Here is a 25,645-nt window from a genome sequence, read left to right as displayed (position 1 = left end):
ACCACATATATCTTTATCTATTAATATATTTGATAATGCTTAAATAATATTAAATTAAATATTAAAAATATTATTTAATATTCAATTAAATATTAAAAATATTATTTAATATTCAATTAAATATTAAAAATATTATTTAATATTCAATTAAAAAAATAAAACAAATAATGATTAAAATTGAAACAATAAAATTAAAATTAAAATAATACATTATATTCAAATATTAATAATAAAATTACAATTTAAAAAATCTTCATTATACCTCCGAATTAGTATATTTCTCCCATAAATGATCGATAATATTTTGTAATATGAGAATGATAAAGAGTTACTCACAAATAAAAAAAATTAGTTTACATTCTAAACAAATTAAAGAGAACATTGTCAGTTAAAAAAGGATTAATGACTACGAAAAAAATCGAATATATTAAATTTCAGCCACTTTTAAGCCCCTATATGGCGAAAACTCATTTAATTTTAAAAATGGCTAAAGTTGTTGAATATAAAGCATATCCTTTTGTTAAGAATGATGAATATAAATATAATAGAAGTCTTGTTGCTCTTGCTGAAACTATGGAGGTGGTGTTGGATATTGTAAAGCTGAATAGAGAGGACTCTAATGTTTTATCAGTGATTGTGCTGAATTGTCGAAACAATTTTCTAATTTATAGTTTTATTTTGTTAGGCGATCTGTCAATCATACTGTACATGTGTTAGCGCAAAATGCTAGGTTTATGTCAGGTCATCTGGACCAATTTATGACTTTTCCTTTTGTCTGTAAATTTACTTCTGATTTGTTGGAATAAAATTCTACCTTAATTCTAAAAATAAAAAAAAATCAAAGGAACAAGAAAAATTAAAACAGAAGAACATGTAATAATGCAAGAGGTACAATAGATACTGAAAGGGACAACAAGATTGTAGACCTTTTATCCATAGATTACCATGAAATTTTATTGGGCAATAAATCTGATTATCTGTATTGGGTTGAGTTTGGATATTCATAAAAGAATTATGCAGGCCGAAAAAGTCTGATAGAAATTAATATAAATTTAATATTCAAACTGAGTTTGAGTAATAGATATGAGGGCAGAATCGTACTAAAATTTACCTTTTTAAAGGTAAAATCTGCTCAAACCCAGGTCGAGCCTGTTAAAGTCCGATCCATAAACATGTCTATGAAACAATATAACAACAAGCTCAATGAATTTGAGATAAGCTATCATAAACATTTCTATTTGGTCAAAAAATGAGGACATAAAGGAGAAAGTATAGGGATGATGTGAAAAGAGGCTATATGGCCCAATTTAGAGGAATCGTTGTGGTGAGACGAGAGCAATTAAAGATTATAAATCATATGAGAATCCTAATGAATATATTTGTTCTTTGATGGTGACCCTCCAACATACGAGTTCAATAATCAAATTAGTAATGTGAAGTCGAAGTTTAATTAAACCATTTGATGGAGATCAAAATGAAGTTTGTACCATTTTCCATCTCACTTGATGAATTTTCATGATTTTCTAATGTTTGTAGATTACTTTTCTTTTATGAATAATGTTTGTAGATTATTTACTTTCATTTTTTTTAAGTTATTAAGAAAGGAATTTTCACACATTTTCAATTTACATAATTATTAATATGGAATTTTTTTATATTAGAAGTCACTACTTTTAATATAATTAATTTTAAATTAATTTATTTTTCGTCCTCCCACAGCTTTTATAAAGGCCTGATGGTTCCAAAACGCCAAATTTTTGTGACTTTTTATAAATTTATCTAAACTTTTTAAAAATTATAAAACTATTCTAATTTGATCAATATGTTGGAAAACTATCTAAATTTTTAAAAATTGGTTTAATTGCCTACGTGACGATTGAATGCATAATGTTTGTTTTAAAAAAAAATAGAAAAGAAGTCGATAATTGATGTCACATAATTAAAATAAATCAATTTTAAAAAAATTAAATAGATTTATGGGAAATTGACCAAATTATAATATATTTATAATTTTACAAGGACTTGGATTAAAAAAAATGTTAAGCTTCTTGGCACCACTTGTCAATTTATAAACTATGTATTAGTATGTTTATATCATAAAAATTATTATTTCTAAAAAGCTTAATTATTTAAAAATATTCCACTTTGTCGGTCTTTTTGTTTATAGATTAAACTTTAAAAAGACTTAGTTTAGTCTTTTTTTTTTTAATTTTCAATTTAAATTGTAACCATTTGTTTAAATTCGAAGTGGAAAAAATATAAATATACCTTCATATTGCTTTATATTAGAAATTATTATGATTAAAAAAAAGAAAATTAAAATAATATGAAGAAATTCTTAAATTTATTTCTCTCCAATTTTAATAAAGGACTATAATTAAAACTGAAAATTAAAAAATAAGCTAATGAAGATTTTTAAAATTTGAACTATAAACAAAAAACAGCCGAAAAAGTAGCATATATTTGGATGATAATGCCGTCTTAAAATAAATTATCGTTAAAGAATATTTTTATGAATTTACAATGCACGATCTTTATGTAATTTTTATCTTAAATTTTTATTTAAAAGTAGTATTATTTTATAAGTTGATTGATTATTTATATCACAAATGTTGTTATTTTTAAAATTACAATTAAATTAAACTAAATTAGAGTTTATGAGATTTCAATTTTTTTATAACTCTTATTATTTATTTTATGATAAAATATTATTTTTTTTCATTTAAAATAAATTAAAATTAAAATCAACAAAACTTATAATTAATCATTATATCAACATAATCTTTTCTAATTAATAAATTTTCATATATATATATACTAAAAATTATAAGATTAAACAAATACAAAATTATATATAATTTTATTTTAAATGTATCAATATAAGTGACACGTTACTTAAATAAAAATGGTTTGGCTGCTTGTGGTTGTCATTTTGTTTATAAATTTCTTGAAGTTTCCAGTAAACAGCAGCATCTTCTCTTTACAACAATGGCAACCTCCACATCCCTAAAATGTTCATCATACAAAAAATACGAGACCCGAACCAGAAACCCAGACCCGAAATCATCAGTTCTGTTAGTCATCGACGCCCAAAACTATTTCTCCTCAATTCTCAAACCAATACTCCCTAACCTTCTCAAAACCATACACCTCTGTCGCCATGCAAACATCCCAATTTTCTTCACGCGCCACCGTCACCAGTCTCCTGCTGATTACGGCATGTTAGGAGAGTGGTGGGATAACGAGTTGGTTATGGACGGCACCGTTGAATCTCAGCTGATGCCGGAGATTGAGGGGGCGGTAGTGAAGAAAGAATATGAAGTGGTGGAGAAGAATACGTACAGTGCTTTTGCTAATACGGGGCTTTATGAGAGGTTGACGGAGATGGGCGTGGAGGAGGTGATTGTGAGCGGAGTTATGACGAATTTGTGCTGTGAGACGACGGCGCGTGATGCGTTTGTGAGAGGGTTTAGAGTGTTTTTCTCGACGGATGCCACGGGGACTGTTGACGCAGAGTTGCATGAGGCAACTTTGAAGAATTTGGCTTATGGGTTTGCTTATTTGGTTGATTGTCAAAGGCTAGAAAATGTATTTTCTGGGAATTAAGGGTTTTTTTTCTATTAATATTGTGTTTGGTTTTTATTTTTACGGGAAGAAATAATGTGTAATTATATGAAAATCAAATAATATGTAAAATAAAATAACGTGTACTTTTTGTTTGAAAGATTTGTTTTTAAGAAGGCGAAACAATGGGCCTACAGAGATTGGGTTGAACCTCTAATCATCCGAAATGTATTGGAAGACTTGCCCATTAGGATTAAGCCTCATTTGCAAATAATGAACTTAAGTAGCAAGTTATCCCTTCAATTTATAAATAATGAGCTATTAATATATAAATTAATTATTCACCACGAGTTGGATCAATTGGTCACAAGTGTGGACAGTAAGCATGGAATTTAAAGAACCAAAGTTCGAATTTCATATTTCATAAAATGGGACTTATTGGAAACATTTGTAAATGAGTTGTTAGAAGAATTGTATTATGTGGGATGTGGGGGCGATGAGATGACAAGGCTAGCCTTCCTGAGGATTTATCCAAGTTGTCGGGCTCCGTCTTAAAGGGTGATCGGACTCCGCCCGAGGTTTTCACGTTACCAGAAAATATATAAATTAATTTTATGTATAAATTAATCATGAACTTGCTGATTATGAATAATTAGTTCTATTTTGACAAATTAACTTACAAATTGGGAGAATAAATTGCTAATTGAATGACAATTAATTTATAAGAAGATAAATTTCTAAAATGGAGGTAATTATCCAAAATTAATAAGTTCATGGCTGATTTTCCATCAAATTAAGTTATATGTTAATTGTTCTTAGTTTATAAATTAAAAGAATAAATTATTATTTAAGTCCAAAATAATGTATACTTGAGCCTGTGCATAATCAAAAACCATTATTTAAGTCCATTATGTACTGATTCATAAGACCATTAAAAAACGTACCAAACCGATTAAAAATATCAATAACAGAATAATTCAGTTATTGATCATACCGTTATAGTTTGGTTTAATTTTTTATAATTGTAAACCGTTCAACTTTACTCTATCAACTATTGAACCGCCCGAAATACCGAATGCAGAGCCCTACTTCTCATTCTCATTGAATATATACAACTGCAGTAACACTTTGTATGCATGACTAACTAGTTTAACTTATCAGGTGGTTACAATCAATCTACAGGTGGTTGTGTTATAACTGAATACAATCAGTTCAACAATGATCAAGTTATTAAATCTTATTATAAATCCCTATAAAATTAATTTAGACTAGTTTAAAATTTAAAAATATTAAAATACTGCTAATTATTTCCACAAAATTAATGTAATAACCCAAAAACATTATTAATACATCATAGCTTTCAATTTAAAATCTAAAAGAAAACAGAACTTATCGAGTAAGTTACCTACTAGGACTCGCTTCTACAATGCGATACGACGCAATCTATCGTCGTATCAACATAAATATCGTATGATTCTTATCTACTTTCTTTTCAAATACGACATCCTATAAATAACTGATTCCTATTTTGATCCAATCCAAAAACCTGGCGGTCCATTCAAATCAGTAACCTTTGCTTCATCATCATAATACTAAAATCAAAATCAAAATCAGCGATTTGAACGATCGGAATGGGAGGAGGAGCAGCCATAAGAGCGGCGGCAAAAGCCGCCGGAGTAGGAGTGATGAGCAGCGGAGTCCGAGGTGGATTCCCGTCGTCAATTTCGTCTCCAGCTGAACATTCTGTTCGAAGCGCGAAACGCCCCGTTTCGGCGATTATCTCATCATCGCAGCAGAGTAAAACTTCAGGCAGTGTTGAAATCGAGGGATTTCAAAGGCCAGCTTTTGAGATTGATGATTGGGAATTTGCGGGAGTTGAACCTGAGGAATATTTGTTTGAAAGGGATGAACCGTTGCCACGTGTCGTCTTTGGAGGTCCGCCTACTATTGAAGAAGCTAAGGCTGCTACAAGTGAAGTTAAAGATGCACTAGAGAAGTAAATTTTTTGTTTATGATTATGAAAGTTTTGATCTTTTTGTTGTATAGTTATTGTTTGGTTGAATTAGGATTTCTAACTAGCGTTTGATTCAAATGAATTCTATGGAATTTTATAGGATTAATTTGTACTTGAATGTAATAGTGTTTGGTTTACTTAGAAATTGAATTAATAACTCTGTTTTTTAGGTTTTGTAGAATTGATCATGTTTAATGTCAAATGGATTCAATTGCAAATTAAAAGAATTCTAGAGTAGAATTGAATACAAACTAAACAGTGGCGTAATCAGAAAATTTGTTGAGGTGAAGCGGAATTTTTGTCTGGCTACTATTTTTTTGGACTGGACATGTTTTTTTTTTTTTGACTTGTTAGTATTAATATATGGCACTCGTCATATTTCGGAACTGCCTTACCTTGCCCCAACCTAGTTCCGCCACTGAAAGTAACTAATGTCTAATAATATTCACAGTAATTGATACACTTTCCTGTTTCGTGGTAATAAAGCTGTGATTATTGATTGGCTTTAGAATTTCCTAATACTTTTTTGAGATGTATATGAGATATTCTTGATAGCAATTTCATCTTTCTTAAGTTGTTTTACTTTTACATGCTGTAGATATGGAATGTTTGGTATATAACAACATTGAATTTATGATGCAAGGAATTATTTTATGCTGTTATTTGTTGTGATTTTTGTTATATTAATTCATATCTTATTTCTATCTATAATCTTGGTCATTTCGCAGAATGTATCTGTCATCTCCTGCCACATCCGATGGTTTATTTGGAGATGGTGGCCAATTGTCTGGTTTATCTTTGCTTACAAACTCAGACTGCTTAGAGACTAAAAGCTGTGTCACTTGTGATGCAAAAGAAATGTCTGCACCAAGACATGCTATCAGGGCATTTACATTGCTCAATGAAAATCCACAAGCACAGGTTGTGATGAATTAACTGTCTTCAATTTTAAGCATTTTTTTTTTTGGTTATTTTTTTTCTATCCATTTGTTTATTTATGATGAGATGATATATAGTAACCGGGTTGATGATATTCCTTTTTCTACCTATTTCCGTTCCTTTTCTCCCCTGGTCTTCCGAATTTTTTAAGTTTTACCCCATAATGTGACTGTACGCAGGCTTTCTGAATTTGCAACCTTATTTCTTTAGGATGTAACCTTCAAATATTTTCTAGTTATCTTTGTTCTAAATGACCATTCTCCGTATTAGTTCTCGATTAATTTTAAAGAATCAAAAAGTTGGGAAGGAATAGTTACTTTTATTCAATCTACAAAATATGGAAACTGTAATTCATAATATGCTCCTGTGTTCTAGAGGGTACTGAGGTCCAGGGAGAATTACAACTTATACAAATCTTTCTAAAGCTTAACATAAATTTTTGTTTTAGTTTTACTTTTAGAATACAGTCATGTGTTTAAATTTATATTTACATCATTAAGTGCTGATATTGGTTTCTGCAGTCTGTTGTAGCTTCCATTGCTACAGATCCAAATGTGTGGGATGCAGTTTTCAAAAATGAAGCTCTTCAGGAATACCTCCTGTCTCAAAAGACTAGTAAGAATACGTATTAATTTCTGTCGATCACCATATGCATGCATCTTTTTCTCGCTCATTTTATTTTAGCTCTAATTTACCCAATTAATTGATCCCAACATAATCTGGTGCAGATGCTGAGTTACGGGATCCTGTTTCTCCAAGGATTTCTAATGTATCGTCTGATGATGCCAGCCAAGCTGAGAAGACTGAAAATAAGCCCATAGATATATTTGAGAGTATTAAGAACAGTGTAACTGAGATGATGAGTAATGTCTCCTCTTTTGTTCAGCAGATGTTCGGGTATTCACCTGCAGAGAGCATTTCTGAAACTGCCGATGCAAATGAGAAATCATCTTTCTTTGATAAGTCTCTGGGAGCTTCGTTCATGGCATTGGCAGTGACAGTCATCATGGTGGTGGTGCTGAAGAGAGGTTAGAGTTCCTTTATTGGAATCCCGTCTGTAAATTTGTCGAGAAAACAGACTTTTTGAAACTAAATTTCCTGTTTGCATTTTTACATTATCTACACTGGAATTTACAATCATCATACCATAGTACCTCATCTTTTTTAATGTTGTCTGCATGAAGAGTTCATTTTCAGTTTTTTTGACCATTGTCGTTCACTTTCTTTTTTTTCTTTCAATTTTGATTTCTTAGTTGCTAAATTTCTTCAGTAGCTTTGTAATCTAGACGCATTCTCACTATTGGCATCTGATTTAAATTGTTCAACTTCTGATGGCATGGATACCTAGTGGTAACGACCTATCTCGGTGACAATTATTCTGATTATATGTAGAACTGTGCATTCTTTAAGGCCAAATTACTTGGTTTTTTCATTGAAGAGATTAGGAAACAACAAATGCCTTTATTGATTCACTTTTAGTGAGAACTGAATAATTGGGATTGTAGGCTGTTTCTTCTCTAACCTGTTCAGAACTGTGTTATGCTATTCCTTTTTTTGCCCCCTCAAAATGCTGTGTTTATTTTGATTTAAGATTCATTTTCTTAATACCTGATTGCTACTTTAGAGAGTCCCAATTATAACACGGGATTTAATTGGTTAAATTGGGTACTGAAGGAAGAGAGACGGAGAAATATAGGGACTATCCGAATATTAGAGAAAAGGTAGCACTCATAGCAGTAACCAGCGGTTTATAGTTTGGTTTGACTGATTTAGCACTAATATTTTAGTTCAATCCAAAACCAAAACAAATAGATAATGGTATTGTTCGATAATTTTTGTATAAATTTAGTTCAAACTATCATCAAATAATTATTTTATTTATTATATGAAATAAAAATTTGTAATATTTTAAAATTATCTATTGATAATGAAAATAATGTTTATTTTTTATGATAAATTATAATAATAACTAATAAATGAAAAAAATGTTTTATATTATAATTTTTTTATATTTTATTAATATAATATCCTACCTTTATAGAAAAATTAACATTTATTGATTAATAATAAATATAATATATTTAAATTAAAATATTTAATCAGATATCAAATTATATTATTTAATAGAGTAGTATTAATAAAAAAAAGTGTTAAATTTTATTCTTTAAATCACAATATTTACATTTTTAATAAAGAAAATATATATGTACATATACTAGTTTGGTTTGGTTTTATGTTGGTTTGTAATTTTTGAAACCGCAAACCAGACCAATAATTAAAAAATTTTACTTTTCCAAACCAAATTCAAACCATTAATTATTTAGACATTATTTTTTGAGTTGGTTTGTTTGAATATATTTGACTTGGTTGGTTTGTATTTCTTTTTGTACGGCCCTAGTGGTGACATCCTGTGTTTAATTTTTTTCTCCTCTTTTTTCTATATTCATGTTATTTAATTTAATATTTGCCCCTTTACATTCTTTTCTGAATAATTTCATTCTATACAAATATACAATCTCGTAATATATACATTTTATAGCTGGCTTTGAAGATCACTGTTTAGTCTGAGTATACTTTTGAACCATAGAGCAGAAGCTTTTGGTATTCTCGTAAGATTGTTTTTGTAATCGACATAGTAAAGTCCAAATCTGACGGTATAACCCGAGTTCCATTCCCAGTTGTCTAGTACAGACCAAACAAAATAGCCCCGAACGTTGCACTTATCCTCCCTGCATTGATTGGTTGAGTTGATTTTTTATTCCTCAGTTGAATTTTTCTTAAGATTACAATTCTGCAGAATAGCTGCTGTTACCGTTACCTTATAGCTGCAGACAGGTTTGATAGATAGTCTCTGTGGTATTCTATTCTCTTATCATCCTGTAATGCCTTGTTTAAAGTTGTAAATGGTTTGTTCTTATCGTCCATGCCTGCAAATACTGAAGTCAGATTATAAATTTGTTTAAACCTACCTTTTTGACATCAAAAACCTGAGGAACTACTTACCATTTTCTGTTATCATCACCGGCGGATTGTCGTACTTATCTTTCACATAGTTCACTAATTTACGAATGCCCCAAGGGACAATGCGTAGCCAACGCGAAGCAGCCTGGAGGAGTTAGTACTTATGAGCTGACTTTAATTTGAATATAATAACAAAATCCTAGTGCCTTGCAAGTTGATGGAACGTACTTGTTCTCCGATAGGTACACCTCTTCGATAAGCTGTAGTGAGAATGTGCACGAGAGAGTAAATCAGCTCATTGTTTGATTGATCGTGTATTCGCAGTTTTAGTTAAAATGTTAAAGATTGTGTTGAATCTTACCTGTGCTAATTACAGCAGTGTCAGATGAAGCATCTTGCAATATTAGTTTCCGAAATCGAGTCCTGTCGTTTCTAGCATACAATGTTGTGTAATGGTTAATGCCAATGAAGTCCAAGCATCCGACTAAGAATTTCGACATCTGAGGAGTGATCTCTGGTAATCTTTCACCGACGAGCTTTTTCATTGAAAGAGGATATTTGCCGAAGAAAAGTGGATCAAGAAACCTGATTCATTTTCTTTACTGTCAAACTTTTTCATGCCTTTTTCTGTATATGAAATTTGATTCCTTCTGATAAAACATATTTACCATCCGATGGAGAAGTCCATCGCTCTATGCGCCGCTTCCTTGTCCTCGTCAGCATCGGATATTGGCTCATACCACTTGGAATCTAATGCTATTCCAATCTGACCTCCTTGTTTTGCCTAAAAGAACATGAATCCTATTAGTCGAGAATTGAACTGAAATCTTCTCTTCCGGAGATGATTACATTCCTGCGGAGGATACCTTGAAGTAAGTCCGATAACAGCGATAAGCAGCAGCATGTGATAACAAAATGTTATGAGCTACGATATAAGGCTCAACTGATGAATTTCCCGTCTTACAAAAAAGATGTCCGAGAATAGAACATCTTCCGGGAGCTTGAATACCGGTATCGTAACCTTGAATGGAGAAACCATGAGGTTCATTGAAAGTGATCCAGTGTTTAACTCGATCTCCGAAAGCTTGGAAGCAAATGAAAGCATAATGTTTAAAGTCATTTCTGCAAATAGTTAATAAAGCTTGATGACTGCATTATCACACAAGAAAGAAGAATGCCGCATATCTATGTGGCACAAAACGAGAAATACAAAACGTAAAATATATGAAATAACATATTTTACGAGAATATGCTATAAATATACAATTTTGGAATCTCAAGAGCGTTTCTGAAAATGAAATGCTGATAAATATAATTCGAGAAATTTTCGTGCTTACACTATTTGCTTGCTCAACCATCCCTGGTAGTTATCTTCAAGGATCTGTGGAAGGTCCCAATGATAGAGAGTTACGTAAGGCTCGATTCCTGATAAAGAAGAACATCTACAGACTCGATTAATACTAATTTACTCGAGCATAAACCGAATGCGAAAGATGTTGTTTACGTTTAGAACCTTTTTCGAGTAAGGCATCGATAAGGCTATTGTAGTATTCTATTCCTTCTGAATTGGGCTCCCCTGTTCCATCTATATATCAAAGAATAAAATCTGAAACAGTTAGATGTAAAAAAATTATTTAGAAATTGTCAAGCAGAAAGGAATTTTCAGGTTCATTCGTTGACTTACTTGGAATTATTCTTGGCCATGATATTGAAAATCTATAGGCATCCATTCCTAAATCCTTCATCAAATCTATATCATCCTGTATGCATTTTTGTTTATTAAAATTCTAATTTTTATCAGTAAATTAAAAGAATTAAAATTAAAATCATTGGTGTTTCTTTTAAAATTCACACTAGCTACCAGTGTTTTTATGTCAAATTATGTACAAAAGCTAAACCTTTGCAAATTGTTATAAATATGACCAATTCAATTTCGAATCAAAGCTAAGATCAAACAAAAATCAGATAATATAGCAGAAATTTTATACAATATTTAGAGCAAATTACTTTAAAGTTTCTCATATTTGTCATAATTCACACTTGGATCCCTCTTGTTTGAAATATTTGATCCCTCACTTTTGATTTTATCAACAATTTTGTCCCTCCGTCTATCTTTTGGTGTTAGTCAACCAAGTTAAAGGATTTAAGGATAAATTAATTTCAAACTTGAAAAACAAAATCATAGACATGTCGTTTTTTTGAAATCAATTAATTTTTTGATTTAGTCTTTTAACTCGGTTGACTAACACCAAAAATGGACGGAATGACTAAATCGTTGACGGAAACAAAAGTGATGGATCATATCAATTTGATTTTCAAATAAGAGGGAACAAAGTGTGAATTATGCCATATGTGAGGGGTTTCAAAATAATTTGCTATAATATTTAAATAGGCCAAAACTTTTCATATCCGACTAATTATTCTTAAACTTAAATATATTTTTATTCAATCAAAAATAAATGGCTAAAATTCTCATGAATTAATAAACCGAGAATAAATTTTAAAGAGATTGAGCAGATTTGCAAAAACATTTTTAAGAAAATATAGTTATTTATAAATACATTTTAGAATTTCTAATTAAAAATTTGTATTGCAAATCGGTTGTGATTCTTTAATCAGTCTATCAAATAAATATCAATTTATTAAACTAAACTCTTTTTAACAGGTTTAATAAAAATAATTATATTAGTTTTGATATTTAAATTTGAGATAAATAAACTAATTTTTCAATATTTATAATTTATCTTCAAATGACAACTAAAAAAGAGTGAAAGGGAGTATAAAAGTGTAGTTTTCGTTTAGCATGATCTGACCATGTTATTTTTTTATCGCTTTCCTTCTAAGTTAGTGACATATCATCCTCATCTAAATATCTCTTACTAACAATATAAGTAATAATTTATCAATCATTCTTATCCAATTGGACTCGTCCATAAATTCCTGCCCATTAATAAAAAAATTATAATTTCTCCCATAATATGTTCAAATGATAATCCTGCCCCTTACCCTCATAATAAATAAACAAAATTATCCGTAAGTTTAGTGATTTAGTCATCTTTTTGCATCAACGGTTTGAGCTTTTATAACATGTTATAAAGGGCGTGCAAGAACCAACAGGAACTGAAAAGCCGAACTAAACCGATAAATTTGATTCCGTTCGGTTTGACATGATGATAATATTCGAAGGTTTGGTTCTATTTAGTTTCGATCTAAAAGAAAACTTTAAATTACGTTTTAAAGTAAAGTGAACCAAAAAATCGAGCAAACTAAACTAAACCTTTACTTTGGTTTGATATCTCTTTTCAAATTTTCATTTCCATTTTTTTAAATTTTTTATTAGAAAGGATAATTTATCCATTTATTTCAGTTAAACCGAACCAAACTTCATCTTTCAATTTGGTTTTGTATTTATTTTATTCCAAAGCAAAATGTTTATATTTTTACTATTAAAAATAACCTAATCGACCGATGCACACCCCTAAGCCGCCTCTAACAATTAATCAATAATCATTAATAAATTTAATTGTTTCTTTTGTTGACATTTTTTAAATCGTCTCATTCGATCCCTTAAAAATCATTGGCTACTTTTCTCCTCCTTCATCTTCTTTTTTCAAAATTTGTTGATTACATGACTTTTTTGTGTAAAACTCTTATGATAAGGAAATTAAAGAAAGTTTCCCATCATTTCTAAACTACTTCCAATCCAATAACACAAGTAACAAAACAAAAGAAGTTTGCTTCTTCTTGAGAAAAAAGCATTAAAATGGAAAAATGAAAAACAAGAGTTCAACTCATAATTAACAATTAATTAAAATTATGTAATTCATTAGTTACCTTAAACCTATGATATTGATCAACAGTTGTATCTGCATTACTGAAGTCCAATATTCTTCCTGTCCAAACACATTTACCAACTTAAAATTAACGGCTAATTAATCCTCAAGGTATTTTATTAAGCTTTGATTTATTTTCTACCAAAATGTATACGTGGTAACCGAATTTTGCTAGTTTTTTTTTTAAATTCCCACGTATGTATAATTTTATTTTAAGTTAAATTATGTACGGCAGATTTTCAGATAAAAAAAAAGTAAAATTCAGCTAACAAGTGTACTCTTTTACCGAAAAATCTCTTATTGAAATAAAATTAAAATTTAATAATATAACTGAAAAATAAAATAAAATTTGATGGTCAAATTAAAATGAATTATAATTAAGTCACCAAAGTTTAAAAAAAATATTTAAATTACCAGGTTGCCTTGTAAATGTATCCCAAATGCTAAGTCCTTTATTTCCTTCATTTACAGCTCCTTCAAACTAATCATGCATGCAAAATGAAACTAAATAAATGATAAAACTATAAAGATTCTGAGTAAATAATAATTAACCCAAAAAAGAGAAAATCATATATAACTATAAATATATAAACCTGATAAGCAGAAGAGGCAGTTCCAAACGTAAAACCTTGAGGAAAATCAGCTCTGCTGGTAATAGATTCAGAGTATACAAAAAGAGAGGTAATTACAATAAATAGAGTAATTAAAGTTGACATGGTTTTTTATAATAAATCAATAATATGAATGTTTTTAGTTAATGAAAAATATAGAATTGAGGAAGAAATGAAAAAATGGAGGAAAATAGGGAAAAAAATGGAGACAAGTGGTATTCTCTTGCGCAAGAAGGTGTTGATTTTATAAGTTGGGGTGGCTAATGGCTATGCAGTCCACCATTTTTTATTTTTGCTTTGGTACGCGTCACATTTCAATATTTTTTTTTTTTGATGAATACGTTTCAATATTTATTGACTATTTTTTTTTTCATATGTTTACTTTTAGAATTGGGATTCCCTCAAATTCAAAATGAATTTAAGAGGGTCATATTCATAATTTTAATTTGTAATGTTCTTCAAATGTTCCTCAAAAAAAGAAAGTTCTTCAATTTTTATATGGTGTAAACTAATTAAATAGGCAAGATTCTAAATAAAATTTTCATTTTTTCTTTTTTTGATTTTTTATGTACAATTTTAAAATTTTATTAAAAAATTCAATTTTTTTTATTTTAGTTTTTATTAATATATTTATACTATTAATATTATGTACACATATTATTTTTAATTATTATTTTTTTGTTTGAACTATTTTTTAAATTCAATTTTTTTTCTTTTATTATTATATTCAAATATTTTAATTTTTATAATTATATTCAACGTCTGAATTTTAGAAGTGATTTAATCTTTTATTTTCATATTGGTTGACTTATAGACTATTTTTGCCTAGTTCTTCTACACCTATGCTAGATACACATATGATCTGTTAAATATATAAAGGCTAATTACATATAAAATTATAATCTTTACATGATTTTTTAACAATAATTCGATTTTTAAAACATGTCAATTTAAGACATCACCTTTCATTTCTTTTCAAAAACAACATGGCCACATTTTTAAATAAAATTTCGTTGACCTGGACACCTGATGGGTCTTCCACGTGTCCAGCCACGTCAGCAAAAACACTATTAAAAATTGTCGATGTTGTTTTTAAAAAAAGAAAAAGAAAAGGTGGTGCCCTGAATTGACACATTTTTAAAAGTCGAGTTATTTTTGAAAATTCGTGTAAATATGGTGAATTTATATATAATTGTTTGCACCAAAATTAAAAATATGGCTAAAAGGCCATAAAAGCCCATATTTCTTTAAAAAGATAAAAGAGTACTGTGAATAATTGACTTCGGAGGTTGATTTTCAAAGGTTAATTTCTAGAGATTGACTAATTTTGACTTCAGATGTTGGTCTCCAAAGGTTGGTCTCTAGAGGTTGACTAATTTTTACTCCAGAGGTTGATTTTAGAGGTTGAGTTCTAGAAGGTGACTTCTAGAGGTTGATTTTTAGAGGTTGACTTCTAGGAGGTGATTTTCAGAGGTTGACTAGTTATTCCTAACAGATTCAAAAAGTCCAAGTCCATTTGCAGAAGATTAAGCCCAAATTTGAATGGCCATTAAATATTAATTTAAATGGCCCATAAGCCCAAGAAGTCCATTTCAGAAGAAAAGAAGTTAAAAAGCACGTGCAGCAGAAGTAAAGACACGATTGGCAGTTCCTGAAGGTGCGGAAGAACGTGTGCAGTTGGTACATGAAGCAGCAGTTTTCAAATGATGAAGCTATAAATAAGAGAAGAGCAGGCAATTTGCAACCCCCGATCAAATCCAACAAAAACCAGCCCAAAGGCAAAAACACTCAGCACTTAGCATTCTCAATTTTCTTCAATCAGTAAAGAACTTTACGATTGAACTTCTGCAATTTTTATTCAAACACTTGTATTTTCATTTCATTCAATTAGTAAACATATTTACAATTGGATTCTTTGTTTTAGCATTACTTGATTGGAGTACTTGTTATAAGGTTAACCAAACCCCAATCGCTCGTTTAAGAAGTTAAGTTATATTTTGGAATCCGCTTCCTGGCACGCCCGCATTTCACACGCTTGTTGTTACAAACACAAAACGCCAGTAACAATAATTATCCTGATATGTAATCAATATGTATTAACACTTGATGAATACATTAAATTCTATTATAGAAGTACTATATCCTATTTAGATGATTTTTTTTTTAATTTTATACATTAATTTTACGATTTATTAAATAGCTATAATTATTTTTTGATTTTTTTATAATTTCAAAGAAAATTAATTTTAAGTTAAATTAGAAAAATTAAGTCTACGACCAAATTAACTATTTTCTGGATGTTCAATAAACGAGTGTTTATCCCACACAAATGTGCCACGTTATTTTTGCAACATATCAGTAAATATTTGCGATAAGAGATCTTTATTTATTGTTTATTTTTTTGGGCTAAATCACCAAAAAAAACTCCCCACCTTTTAGCCCATTTTCAAATGCACCCCGACGTTGCAATTTTATCAGTTGCACCCAAATTCGCATCTTTGGTTTTCAATTCCACCCTCAAGTACTAAATTGATCTCTTTTTCATTTGAAAAAAATTAAAATAAGTCATCCATTTTTAACTTTTTATGTGGAAAAGAGTTTAAACGAGTACTTTATAAGGGTTTTTATGAATTTTTTCCGAGTGAAAAAAGTCCAATTTGATTTTGAGGGTGGAATTGAAACCCAAAAGTGCGAATTAGGGTGCAACCGACAAAATTGCAACGTTAGGGTGCAACTGAAAAAGGGCTAAAAGGTAAGAGTTTTTTTGGTAATTAAGCCTATTTTTTTATTATTAGACATTTATATATGACTAATATTTTATTTGTTTGTCGTACGAATGACGTGGCGCAATTGGATTGTATAATTATTCTTGATAAACTTACTACTCCCTATCTCTTTTTTCTGAAAGAGAAAAACAAGAAGTAGTAATAAGTTTATCAAACGTCCAAAAAGATAGTACTCCCTCCGTCCCGTTTAAAAAGTCCCATATTCTATTTTGGGATGTCCCATTTAAAAAGTCCCATTGCTATTTTTAGAATACTTTTCCATTTAATACCACATTTTACCCTTATTTTAGTTATCTTAAAAGAGTTTTATGGAAAATTTCACTATCATTAATAGGGGTAAAACATGAAAAAACATGAAAAGATAAGAATAATTAATGTTTTCTTAATCTGTGTGTAAAGTCAAATGGGACTTCTAAAATGGGACGGAGGGAGTAGTTAATTTTTTAAACGAGGTAATAATTAGTTTATCTGACGTTCACGTGGCATACCACGTTGGACTTTTATCCTCTTGATTTGATGAAATTAAAAAGCCTAAACCTTTTTACTTTTTATAAATTTATTTAAACTTTTCAAAATTAGTAAGTCTATTTTTGGAGAAATTTTTAGATGAACCAAATCTATTACGTAAAATTATAAACCATTCATCTAATACGTGACACGTGGCGTAATTATTTATATGAGTGAATTGATATAATTATAATCATATGTGGTGAATTTGGTTCACATAAGAATTTCTCCTATTTTTGACAATTAATTAGGATTCTATCCATTTTTCAATCAATTTAAATTTTGCAATTTTTCTCTCGGTATAATACATATTTATTTTATTTGACTTTTGTGATATTTTTAGCTTCAAAGTTGCTTCTTTTTTTGTTTTAGTCACTGCAAGTTAAAAAATTTAGAATCAGATTTTAACGTTGTTTTTGTTTTTTGGGTTAATTCTAAAAAATGCCAAACATTTGCGAATTTTATTGGTTATAACCAAACCTTTAAAAATCGGCTAATTTAGCCCATTCTGAGATATTTGAAATCTATTCTAGTCATTCGTAAACCAAACCCAAAAATTTGCCATTCGTGAATAGGTTAAACTAGTCGATTTTTAATGATATGGGATATTTGAAACATTTTCTAGATTAATCAATCAAAGTCGGCTAGTTTAACCAATTTAAAAATGACAAATTTTTCGGTTTGATTCACGAATGGTTAAAAAAGGTTTCAAATATTTCAAAATGGGCTAAACTAGCCGATTTTAAAAGGTTTGATTATAATTGACAGAACCCACAGACGTTTGATATTTTATTGGATTTACCTTTTTTTTAATTATGAGTTAAATTTTCAATTTCTAAAAAATGAATTTTACTAATTATAGAGTTAGTATGTAAATTCAACTGAAAATTAGAATAGAATTGCAACGGAATTGCTAATTTGGATTAAATCAAAATGTTGAAAAATTTGATTTTTTGGCACTATATCAAGCCAAGTGGAAAAAAATTCCAACATGGCATTGCCACGTGGACAAAATTCCAGTGTATGGCAAAAATTAAATCTATTTTGAAAAATTAGTTAGAACTATAACAAAAAGATGAAATTTAAATCGCATTATAAAAATTAAAAAATTGGTCTAAATTATAAAAATACGTAAAAGTTAGAATTTTTGGCACCTAAACAAAAACCCTATTAAAATATTATTGATTTAATCTATATATTGTGACAATTGTTGGATTTCTCCTCTAAAAGAATAATTTTATTTATTTAAACTTTATCAATTTTGATATTTTAGTTTTGACATAATTAAATAAACCTAATATACATCATTAAATTTATTAAAGATCTAAAAATAACAGAAGTATGAAACAATATATAATATGTGTGTGTTTTATTGAAGAGAAAAATGGATGGGAAACTTGGACCGCCAGAAATGGTTGCACCGACGTCAAGTATGTTCTACTTATGTTAAGTTGTTGATTAGCCAAAAAGTATTACACGTTTCTGCTACACTTCAAGGAAAGGCAAAGGCAAATGCAGCTTAAGTATATGAATTTTAACAAATAATCAAATTTCCTTTTTTATTTACATTGTGGTGTTGTCAATCATTCAAAATTTCAAAATAGCAATTTAAGTATAAAAACCAATGATTTAATCATTTAAAAGTATTTCATGTTTTCGATTGTTTTTTTTTTTTTATGATTCAAACTTTCAAAATTTTAATTTTAACTTATTTTTCGATTTTTATTTTCAAATATAGTCATCTATTTAGAATAAAAGAATAATTAAATATACTATTTATATTTTTTCATATTGTTTCAGTTTACCTTAATACTATTAAAAATTTAAATATGAAGATAGAAAGGGTATATTTGAATTATTTTTTTATTTCCATTTAAACAAATATTTTTGATAGAAAATTATATTTATCTTTTTCCATAATTTTTAAATGTATCCGTGAAATAATCAGGGAAATAGCTAAATAGTCCAAAATAGCACCATCCATATCTCATACAAAACTTATATAAACTCTCTCTCTTATTTTATTACATTAATTGGCATTGTATAATCATGGCAATAAAATAAGTTACAAACGCAAACTCTTAATGCTAGAAAATAAGACACATTTTTCGTAGTGATCAAATGAATTTGCCATTTCTTGGTTGAATCCAAGTGATTATACAAATATTCGTTGGACACAAGTCTTGAAAAGGTTTCGTTTCTGATTTTCATAAGTTAGTTAATCTGTCAAGTTATGTACGTAGACATACAAATAATGATGGATTTAAGTAGTAATTTGCCCCCTCAATTTGTAAGCAATAGGCAATTAACACACAAATTAACTTTGTGGACAAATTAGTCATGAACTTGCTGATTATGGGCAATTAGCCCCATTTTGAAAAATTAGCTTAAAATTTGATGGGGCAAATTGCCAATTGAGGGACAAATAATTTACAAGTTTAGGGGGTAAATTGCCAAAATGGGCTTAATTGCCCATAATATGCAAGTTCATGACTAATTTGTAAACAAAGTTAATTTATGTGTTAATTGCCATTGCTTACAAGTTGAGGGGGGAAATTGCTACTTAAGTCAATAATGATGCCTACAAAAGTGTTATATGGTATAATTAGGGTTTCGATTCAAACCGAACAAGATTTTTTTTTTAGAACTATCAACCGAAATTATGAAGAAGTGTAATTTTTCAAATCGAATCAAACTAATCTGTTTAGTCGGATTCTAGGTTCTGTTCAATTATTTTTTGTTTGGTTTGCATTTTATATAACTGAAATTTATGTTCAAACTGAATCAAACCGCCCCGGACATCAAATTTTTTATTACAATACCAAACCAAACCAAATTCATCGATTCGGTTTGGTTTTCGATTTTGTATCTACAAACTCTTAAGTACAATAACTGACATTAAATCTTATTTTCTGATTTATCAAAAAAATGTTTGTTTATATATTTTATTAATATTTGTAGTATACTTCTCTTTTAATTTTAATATAATTTAGCAGAATAATTTTGATAGAATGTATTTATATTTTCGATACACGATTCATATATTTTTTCATATAAATAGTGCAATCCTAATGTGATTTAATCAAAATCGATTTAATCAAATTAACTAAAATTTAAAAGATATAAAATCAAATTGATCAAATTATTCGGTTAATTTAGTTAAACCACTAACAATTAAAATATTATAAAATATTCGATTAATTAAATTAATTTTCAAAGCATTAGCAAACTATAAAGCAGGTTTTGATGTGATGGTGAGAGGGTCTTGTGATAATTTTATTGATCTTGGGGTGAGCTCGGTAGATGGTAAAAAGTGGAGATTGACTGGTTTTTAAGGGTGTCCGGAGATACATCGTAGAAGTGAGTCGTGGAAAATTCTTTATGATCTTAGCTTGCTATGTTCATTACCGTGGTGTGTCATAGGCGATCTTAACAATATTTTATCGTTTGAAGAGAAGAGAGGGGAGGGGGGCTCACCATCTGAATTGGTTGATTGATGGTTTTCTTGATTTTGTTTTTTTTTTATAGCGGATTAATTGATATTGATGCTAAGGGGTACAATTTCACTTGGCATCGTGGCAGAAGTGCGGAAGGGCGGATTGAGGAGTGGTTGGATAAAGTTTTGTGTACTAGCGAGTGGCTTCATTTCTTTCCTAATGCTGAAGTTTAGAATCATGAGTGCTCAACGTCATATCACTTGCCAATTTTTCTTTTGATGAGGAAGTTGGGAGCTGAACAAAAGAGGAAACTATTCAGGCTTAATAATGTTTAGTTAGCGAAAAAAGCATTGTTGATGTGATAGCATGAGCTTGGGGAAATAATATGGATGGAGGTATTGATTTGAAGTTGAGTTGTGCGAAGGAAGCGCTGGAAGGGTGGGCAGGTACTAAAGGTATAAATTATAGAAAGCGTATCGATATTTTACGTAGGAAGTTTGGTTTGTTATAGCACTGCTCGGGCAGTGGAAGTGGATTTTGGAATCGAAAGAGAAATCCTCAGTTCGTAGTGCGTACAGGGCTGCTTGTGGGGAGTATATGGGATAGCTGAACCTTTTGTAGAACCGAATTTGAAACTTTACTATTCCTTTGCACGTTCATAATTTTTTGTGGTGGGTTTGTCAGGTTATCTCCCAACTTCATACATTCTTGCTACGAGGAAAGTATTAATTAATGGCAGTGTGTGATGTGTGATAGTGGGAATGAGTGAGTAGCTCATTTGTTTTATCATTGTCATGTTGCTGAAACTTGTTGGGAGGCGGTGAAAGTTCCAGCTTTAACGAGTGAAGCCAGCTTTAGTGATTGGGACAGTAGCTGGTTACTCGGTCTGCCAGTTGAGGAAAGTTTATTAATCGCAACTGTTTGCTGGTTCATCAGGGTGAATTGAAATGAGATAATGTGGAGGAAAAAACTGGGTAGCTCAAAGTCTATTCTTACTGTTGCATGCCTTTTGACAGCGTGGAAGTTAGCCAAGAATCCAAGAGGAGAATTGTGATTTTGCAAGTATGTTAAAATCTGATGGAAGTTGACAATGGAGGCCTCCGGACAGTGGCTGGCTAAAGGTAAACGTAGATGCAGCTGTGTTTTTGAACTCAGGGGGTGCGGGTATCAGTATTGTAGTCAGGGACGAGGAAGGAAGAGTAGTTTGAGCTCGACAAGTTTGGTTGATTGGTAATTATTCCCCTAGGACATCTAAAAGCAATTGGGATTTGTGAAGTGTTGAGCTGGCTAAAGGGTGTTGATAAACTAATTGTTGAGTCGGATGCTATAAGGGTGGTGGTTGAGATTCAAAATCCGAGTTTTGTTTCTTCCGAGCTAATTGTTGAGGATTGCGCTAATTTGGCAAAGCACTTTAGTAATATTTTATTTATATTTGTGAGATGATTTGCGAATCAAACTGCACATGTTTAGCGTAAAATGTTCGTTTCATGTCAGGTCATCAGAAGTGATTCTATCATTTTTCTGATTTTCTCACATCTGTAGCTGCTTTGGATCATTAATGAGATTCCGCTTTTATTAAAAATAAAATTAAAAAAGTATTATATAAACTGAACTATTTAAACAAGTTATACCATACCCACAAATTCCCAAGGTCATGACTGTAATTTGAAGTAGACCCATAAATCCCAAGGCCCTTAAACCCCTATTACCCAACTAAACTAAAACGCAGCCGTTGAAACTGAAAAAAATTCTCATCAAACATTTCAAGATTTTTCTAGTCCTGAACAGTAAAGTTTTTCATTAGGGTTTTAGCCTAAAACCCTTTCAGAGAAGAATTTCCAGTTATCCGATTATCAGCACCGCTCCGATATGGCTTTCAGATCAAAGGCGGCGGCAGCTTTAGCAGCGGCGACACCTCGTAGCTTGCTGTCTCGGTTTTTCTCATCATCAACAACAACAGCTGATACTCTTCCGTCATTTCTTTCTTCTGCCGCCGCAGCTACTCCTTCTGCTAGAGAACAGGCTGATCCTAACACTAACCTCTTCGTCTCCGGTACTTCATGCCCTGTACAGTTTTTATTTGTTTTTCAATACAATTTAGAAATGACAGTGAATTTAGTGTGAGATTTGATTTGTTTTTTGTTTTTAGGTTTAAATTAGCATTAAAAAATTTAAATGCTTTGTTTTCTCTGTTAATGCTCTAATTTTTTATCTGGAGATTTTAGTAATTATTGTGGTTTTGATTAAGTGATCAATTGATATGCGTGACTCAATTGTCGACATGAATGTAACAATGAGTCGACTTATAAAGTATGACTGCATGATTTTGTTCTTTCCGAAACTCTTTTTAAATATTAAAAGTTGCTCATTTATCATAAACTTTATCCATCTCTCCAGCGGAGAATGTTTCATTTTCATGAATTTCTTTATCTACTTGAGATACTAAGTTTCTTAATGAGAACTTCTGGGATTATTTTTTATTTTTTATATATCATTCTTTGTATTGATTTTGTTTTTTGTAATTATTATGTTTTTTCAGGCCTGAGCAAACGGACTACTACAGAGGGTCTAAGGGAAGCATTTGCCAAATTCGGTGACGTAGTTCATGGTTTGTGCCTCTCCTCGGTTTTAAATACTCTCTAAGAAGTTTCCCTTGTGAGGTACTGACAATTTGCTATCTTTTTTAACGATTTTTTTACAGCTAGAGTTGTGACTGATAGGGTGTCAGGATACTCTAAGGGGTTTGGTTTTGTCAGATATGATACCTTAGAGGATGCTTCTAAAGGTATTGAAGGCATGGATGGCAAGGTGAGACTATGTTTGCGTGTTTAATGCAACAACTGAAATTTAGATGCAATATGTATGCCAGTACAAATTCGCAAAGAGATGATGTATCTGACAAAACATTCTTTGATGGATGACATGCAATTCTTATGTTTATTAGCAGAACTTATGCCACTGTCATTTCATTAAGATAAAAGCTTTTCAATATTAGTGAGGGTAATGCCTATATGTTAATTGGTAGATTGGTCCTTCATATGAAAAGTTACTCATTGGTGGCTCTTAACCATTCCTGATGTAATGAGACCACCCTTAAAGGTGCTCAAATTAGCCACTATACAGAATTGTAAAGTTCAAATAATAACAAATCTTAATTGCATTTTGTTGTATTGTATGGTCACAAAACTTTTATTTCTTCAGTGTTTCCTCTTGTCAGGCGTTGAATTTTAGTGTTACTTAAGAATTCCTTGTGTGGCAAGTGGCAATCATGGTACCCATTGAAGGTGCTAAATTTGGTGATTGTAGCAAGGCTAACTGATGAACATTCTATTTATTCTATTTTGTTGCATGCTTGTTTCATAAACTTTCCTCCTTTTTTATCAGTTCAAATCTAAATTATTATTGTTCAGGCTTATATATTACTCTTGCTTATAACCATACCTCATTGTTTGGCGTGGGTATGATTGTTCATTCAACCATGTGTTTGGTTTCTCTAGATCATAAGCTGTTGGCTTAAAATGCTTAAAGATGTATGAGATGTCAGATGTGAGACCTTCTTGTTTGATGTTGCTGTTTTTATTACTTTCAAAGCTGGATATGATGCTTAAGGATTAAGCTTGCTACTGTGTGTTTTGTGGTACTTTATATCTTTCTTGCAAAAAAGAATGCAATGATCAGCTCTCTGATATCTCATTGATGGTTTATTTATCCACATTACTTTAGTAGGATGTCTATAAGAATTTCTTATATTTTTTCTTGCTGCGGTTGTTTCTGATTGAGTTCCATTGACACATGTTATTTATGATTATTTTCCTGATATTTCATCTTTTGCAGTTTTTGGATGGCTGGGTTATATTTGCCGAGTATGCAAGACCTAAACCGGCACCTGAAAACAATATGGGCCCTTCTTATGGGAACAACTCGGGCCCTGCATACGGGAACAACTCGGGCCCTGCATACGGGAACAACTCGGGCCCTGCATACGCGAACAACACTGGCCCTGCATACGGGAACAACACTGGCCCTGCATACGGGAACAACACTGGCCCTGCATACGGGAACAACACTGGCCCTGCATACGGGAACAACACTGGCCCTGCTTACGGGAACAACACTGGCCCTGCTTACGGGAACAACACGGGCCCTGCTTACGGGAACAACACGGGCCCTGCTTACGGGGACAACACAGGCCCTGCTTACGGGAACAACACGGGCCCTGCTTACGGGAACAACACGGGCCCTGCATACGGGGGCAACACGGGCCCTGCATACGGGAGCAACACGGGCCCTGCATACGGGAACACCATTAATCCTGCATACGGGAACAACAGTGATCCTGCATACGGGAACAACAGTGATCCTGCATACGGGAATAACACGGGTTCTCCAAACGTGACTAATACAGGCTCTCCGTACGTGAATAATACGAGCTCTGCATACGGTAATCAGTCCGCCTCTCCCTATAGGAGTGACACAGGCCCTGCTTATGGGAATAACATTGGTTCGGCAAATGGGAATCCCACGAATTCTGTGAATGGAAGTTCAGATCCTGCACATGGGAGCAGCTTTAGTCCTTCATATGGGAGCAACAATGCTTCAGCATACCGAAATACAGCAGGTCCTGCATATGGAGGCAATACAACTCCTGCATTTCAAAATTCCTACGAGAACATGGGACCTACACAGGGATTTTCTTCGGGTCCTGAACATGGGAATAACACGAGTCCTGCATATAATGACAGCTTAAATGCTGCATATGGCCGTCGATGAACTTCAACAAGTTTGGCATCTCGAAAATGTAAAAGTCAATGAACATCATTATGGATTCTCTAACATTATTTTGGTTCGTCTATCACAGCGTGGAAAAATGTGGCCACCTTATATTCAACTTAAAAACATGAGAATCTCAGAATTGTTACATGTGAGGACCTTCCTGTGGAACATTCTATTATTTATAAAACATTTTTGTCATTCAGCATGTAAATTTATGAAC

At 31.1% G+C, this 25,645-nt stretch overlaps 4 protein-coding genes across 5 annotated transcripts; 3 read left to right on the top strand and 1 right to left on the bottom strand.

Moving 5' to 3' along the window:
- Window positions 1–2,931: 2,931 nt before the first annotated feature.
- On the top strand, window positions 2,932–3,724 carry LOC126667083 (nicotinamidase 2-like). Its single transcript, XM_050360049.2, has one exon. It carries the CDS (start codon window positions 2,989–2,991, stop codon window positions 3,604–3,606), a length of 618 nt encoding a protein of 205 aa, XP_050216006.1. The 5' UTR covers window positions 2,932–2,988; the 3' UTR covers window positions 3,607–3,724.
- A 1,276-nt stretch (window positions 3,725–5,000) lies between these two features.
- LOC126667082 (uncharacterized) lies at window positions 5,001–7,685 on the top strand. The gene is made up of 4 exons (XM_050360047.2): window positions 5,001–5,560; window positions 6,307–6,499; window positions 7,039–7,132; window positions 7,246–7,685. Exons 1-4 carry the CDS (start codon window positions 5,196–5,198, stop codon window positions 7,548–7,550), a joined length of 957 nt encoding a protein of 318 aa, XP_050216004.1. The 5' UTR covers window positions 5,001–5,195; the 3' UTR covers window positions 7,551–7,685.
- Window positions 7,686–8,722: 1,037 nt separating this feature from the next.
- On the bottom strand, window positions 8,723–14,150 carry LOC126667080 (putative beta-glucosidase 41). 2 transcript variants are annotated; one of them, XM_050360044.2, is made up of 13 exons: window positions 13,905–14,150; window positions 13,726–13,792; window positions 13,313–13,371; window positions 11,163–11,238; window positions 10,992–11,063; window positions 10,816–10,903; window positions 10,345–10,600; window positions 10,147–10,262; window positions 9,840–10,063; window positions 9,707–9,738; window positions 9,521–9,623; window positions 9,336–9,453; window positions 8,723–9,246 (listed from the first exon to the last, which is right to left on the bottom strand). In XM_050360044.2, the coding sequence occupies exons 1-13, from the start codon at window positions 14,025–14,027 to the stop codon at window positions 9,051–9,053; spliced, it is 1,530 nt and encodes a 509-aa protein (XP_050216001.1). In that variant the 5' UTR covers window positions 14,028–14,150; the 3' UTR covers window positions 8,723–9,050. The 2 variants fall into 2 exon arrangements, with proteins under 2 accessions (XP_050216001.1, XP_050216002.1); XM_050360045.2 differs by having other exon boundaries at window positions 8,727–9,246; window positions 9,336–9,444; window positions 13,905–14,149.
- Window positions 14,151–22,368: 8,218 nt separating this feature from the next.
- On the top strand, window positions 22,369–25,623 carry LOC126667081 (stress protein DDR48). The gene is made up of 4 exons (XM_050360046.2): window positions 22,369–22,705; window positions 23,192–23,260; window positions 23,354–23,460; window positions 24,487–25,623. Exons 1-4 carry the CDS (start codon window positions 22,522–22,524, stop codon window positions 25,420–25,422), a joined length of 1,296 nt encoding a protein of 431 aa, XP_050216003.1. The 5' UTR covers window positions 22,369–22,521; the 3' UTR covers window positions 25,423–25,623.
- Window positions 25,624–25,645: the final 22 nt, after the last annotated feature.

The sequence above is a fragment of the Mercurialis annua genome, linkage group LG2, assembly GCF_937616625.2.
Source record: "Mercurialis annua linkage group LG2, ddMerAnnu1.2, whole genome shotgun sequence".
In the NCBI taxonomy this organism is placed as follows: domain Eukaryota; kingdom Viridiplantae; phylum Streptophyta; class Magnoliopsida; order Malpighiales; family Euphorbiaceae; genus Mercurialis; species Mercurialis annua.
Note: the sequence above shows the minus strand (reverse complement) of the source record. Positions and strands in the feature narration are given on the sequence as shown.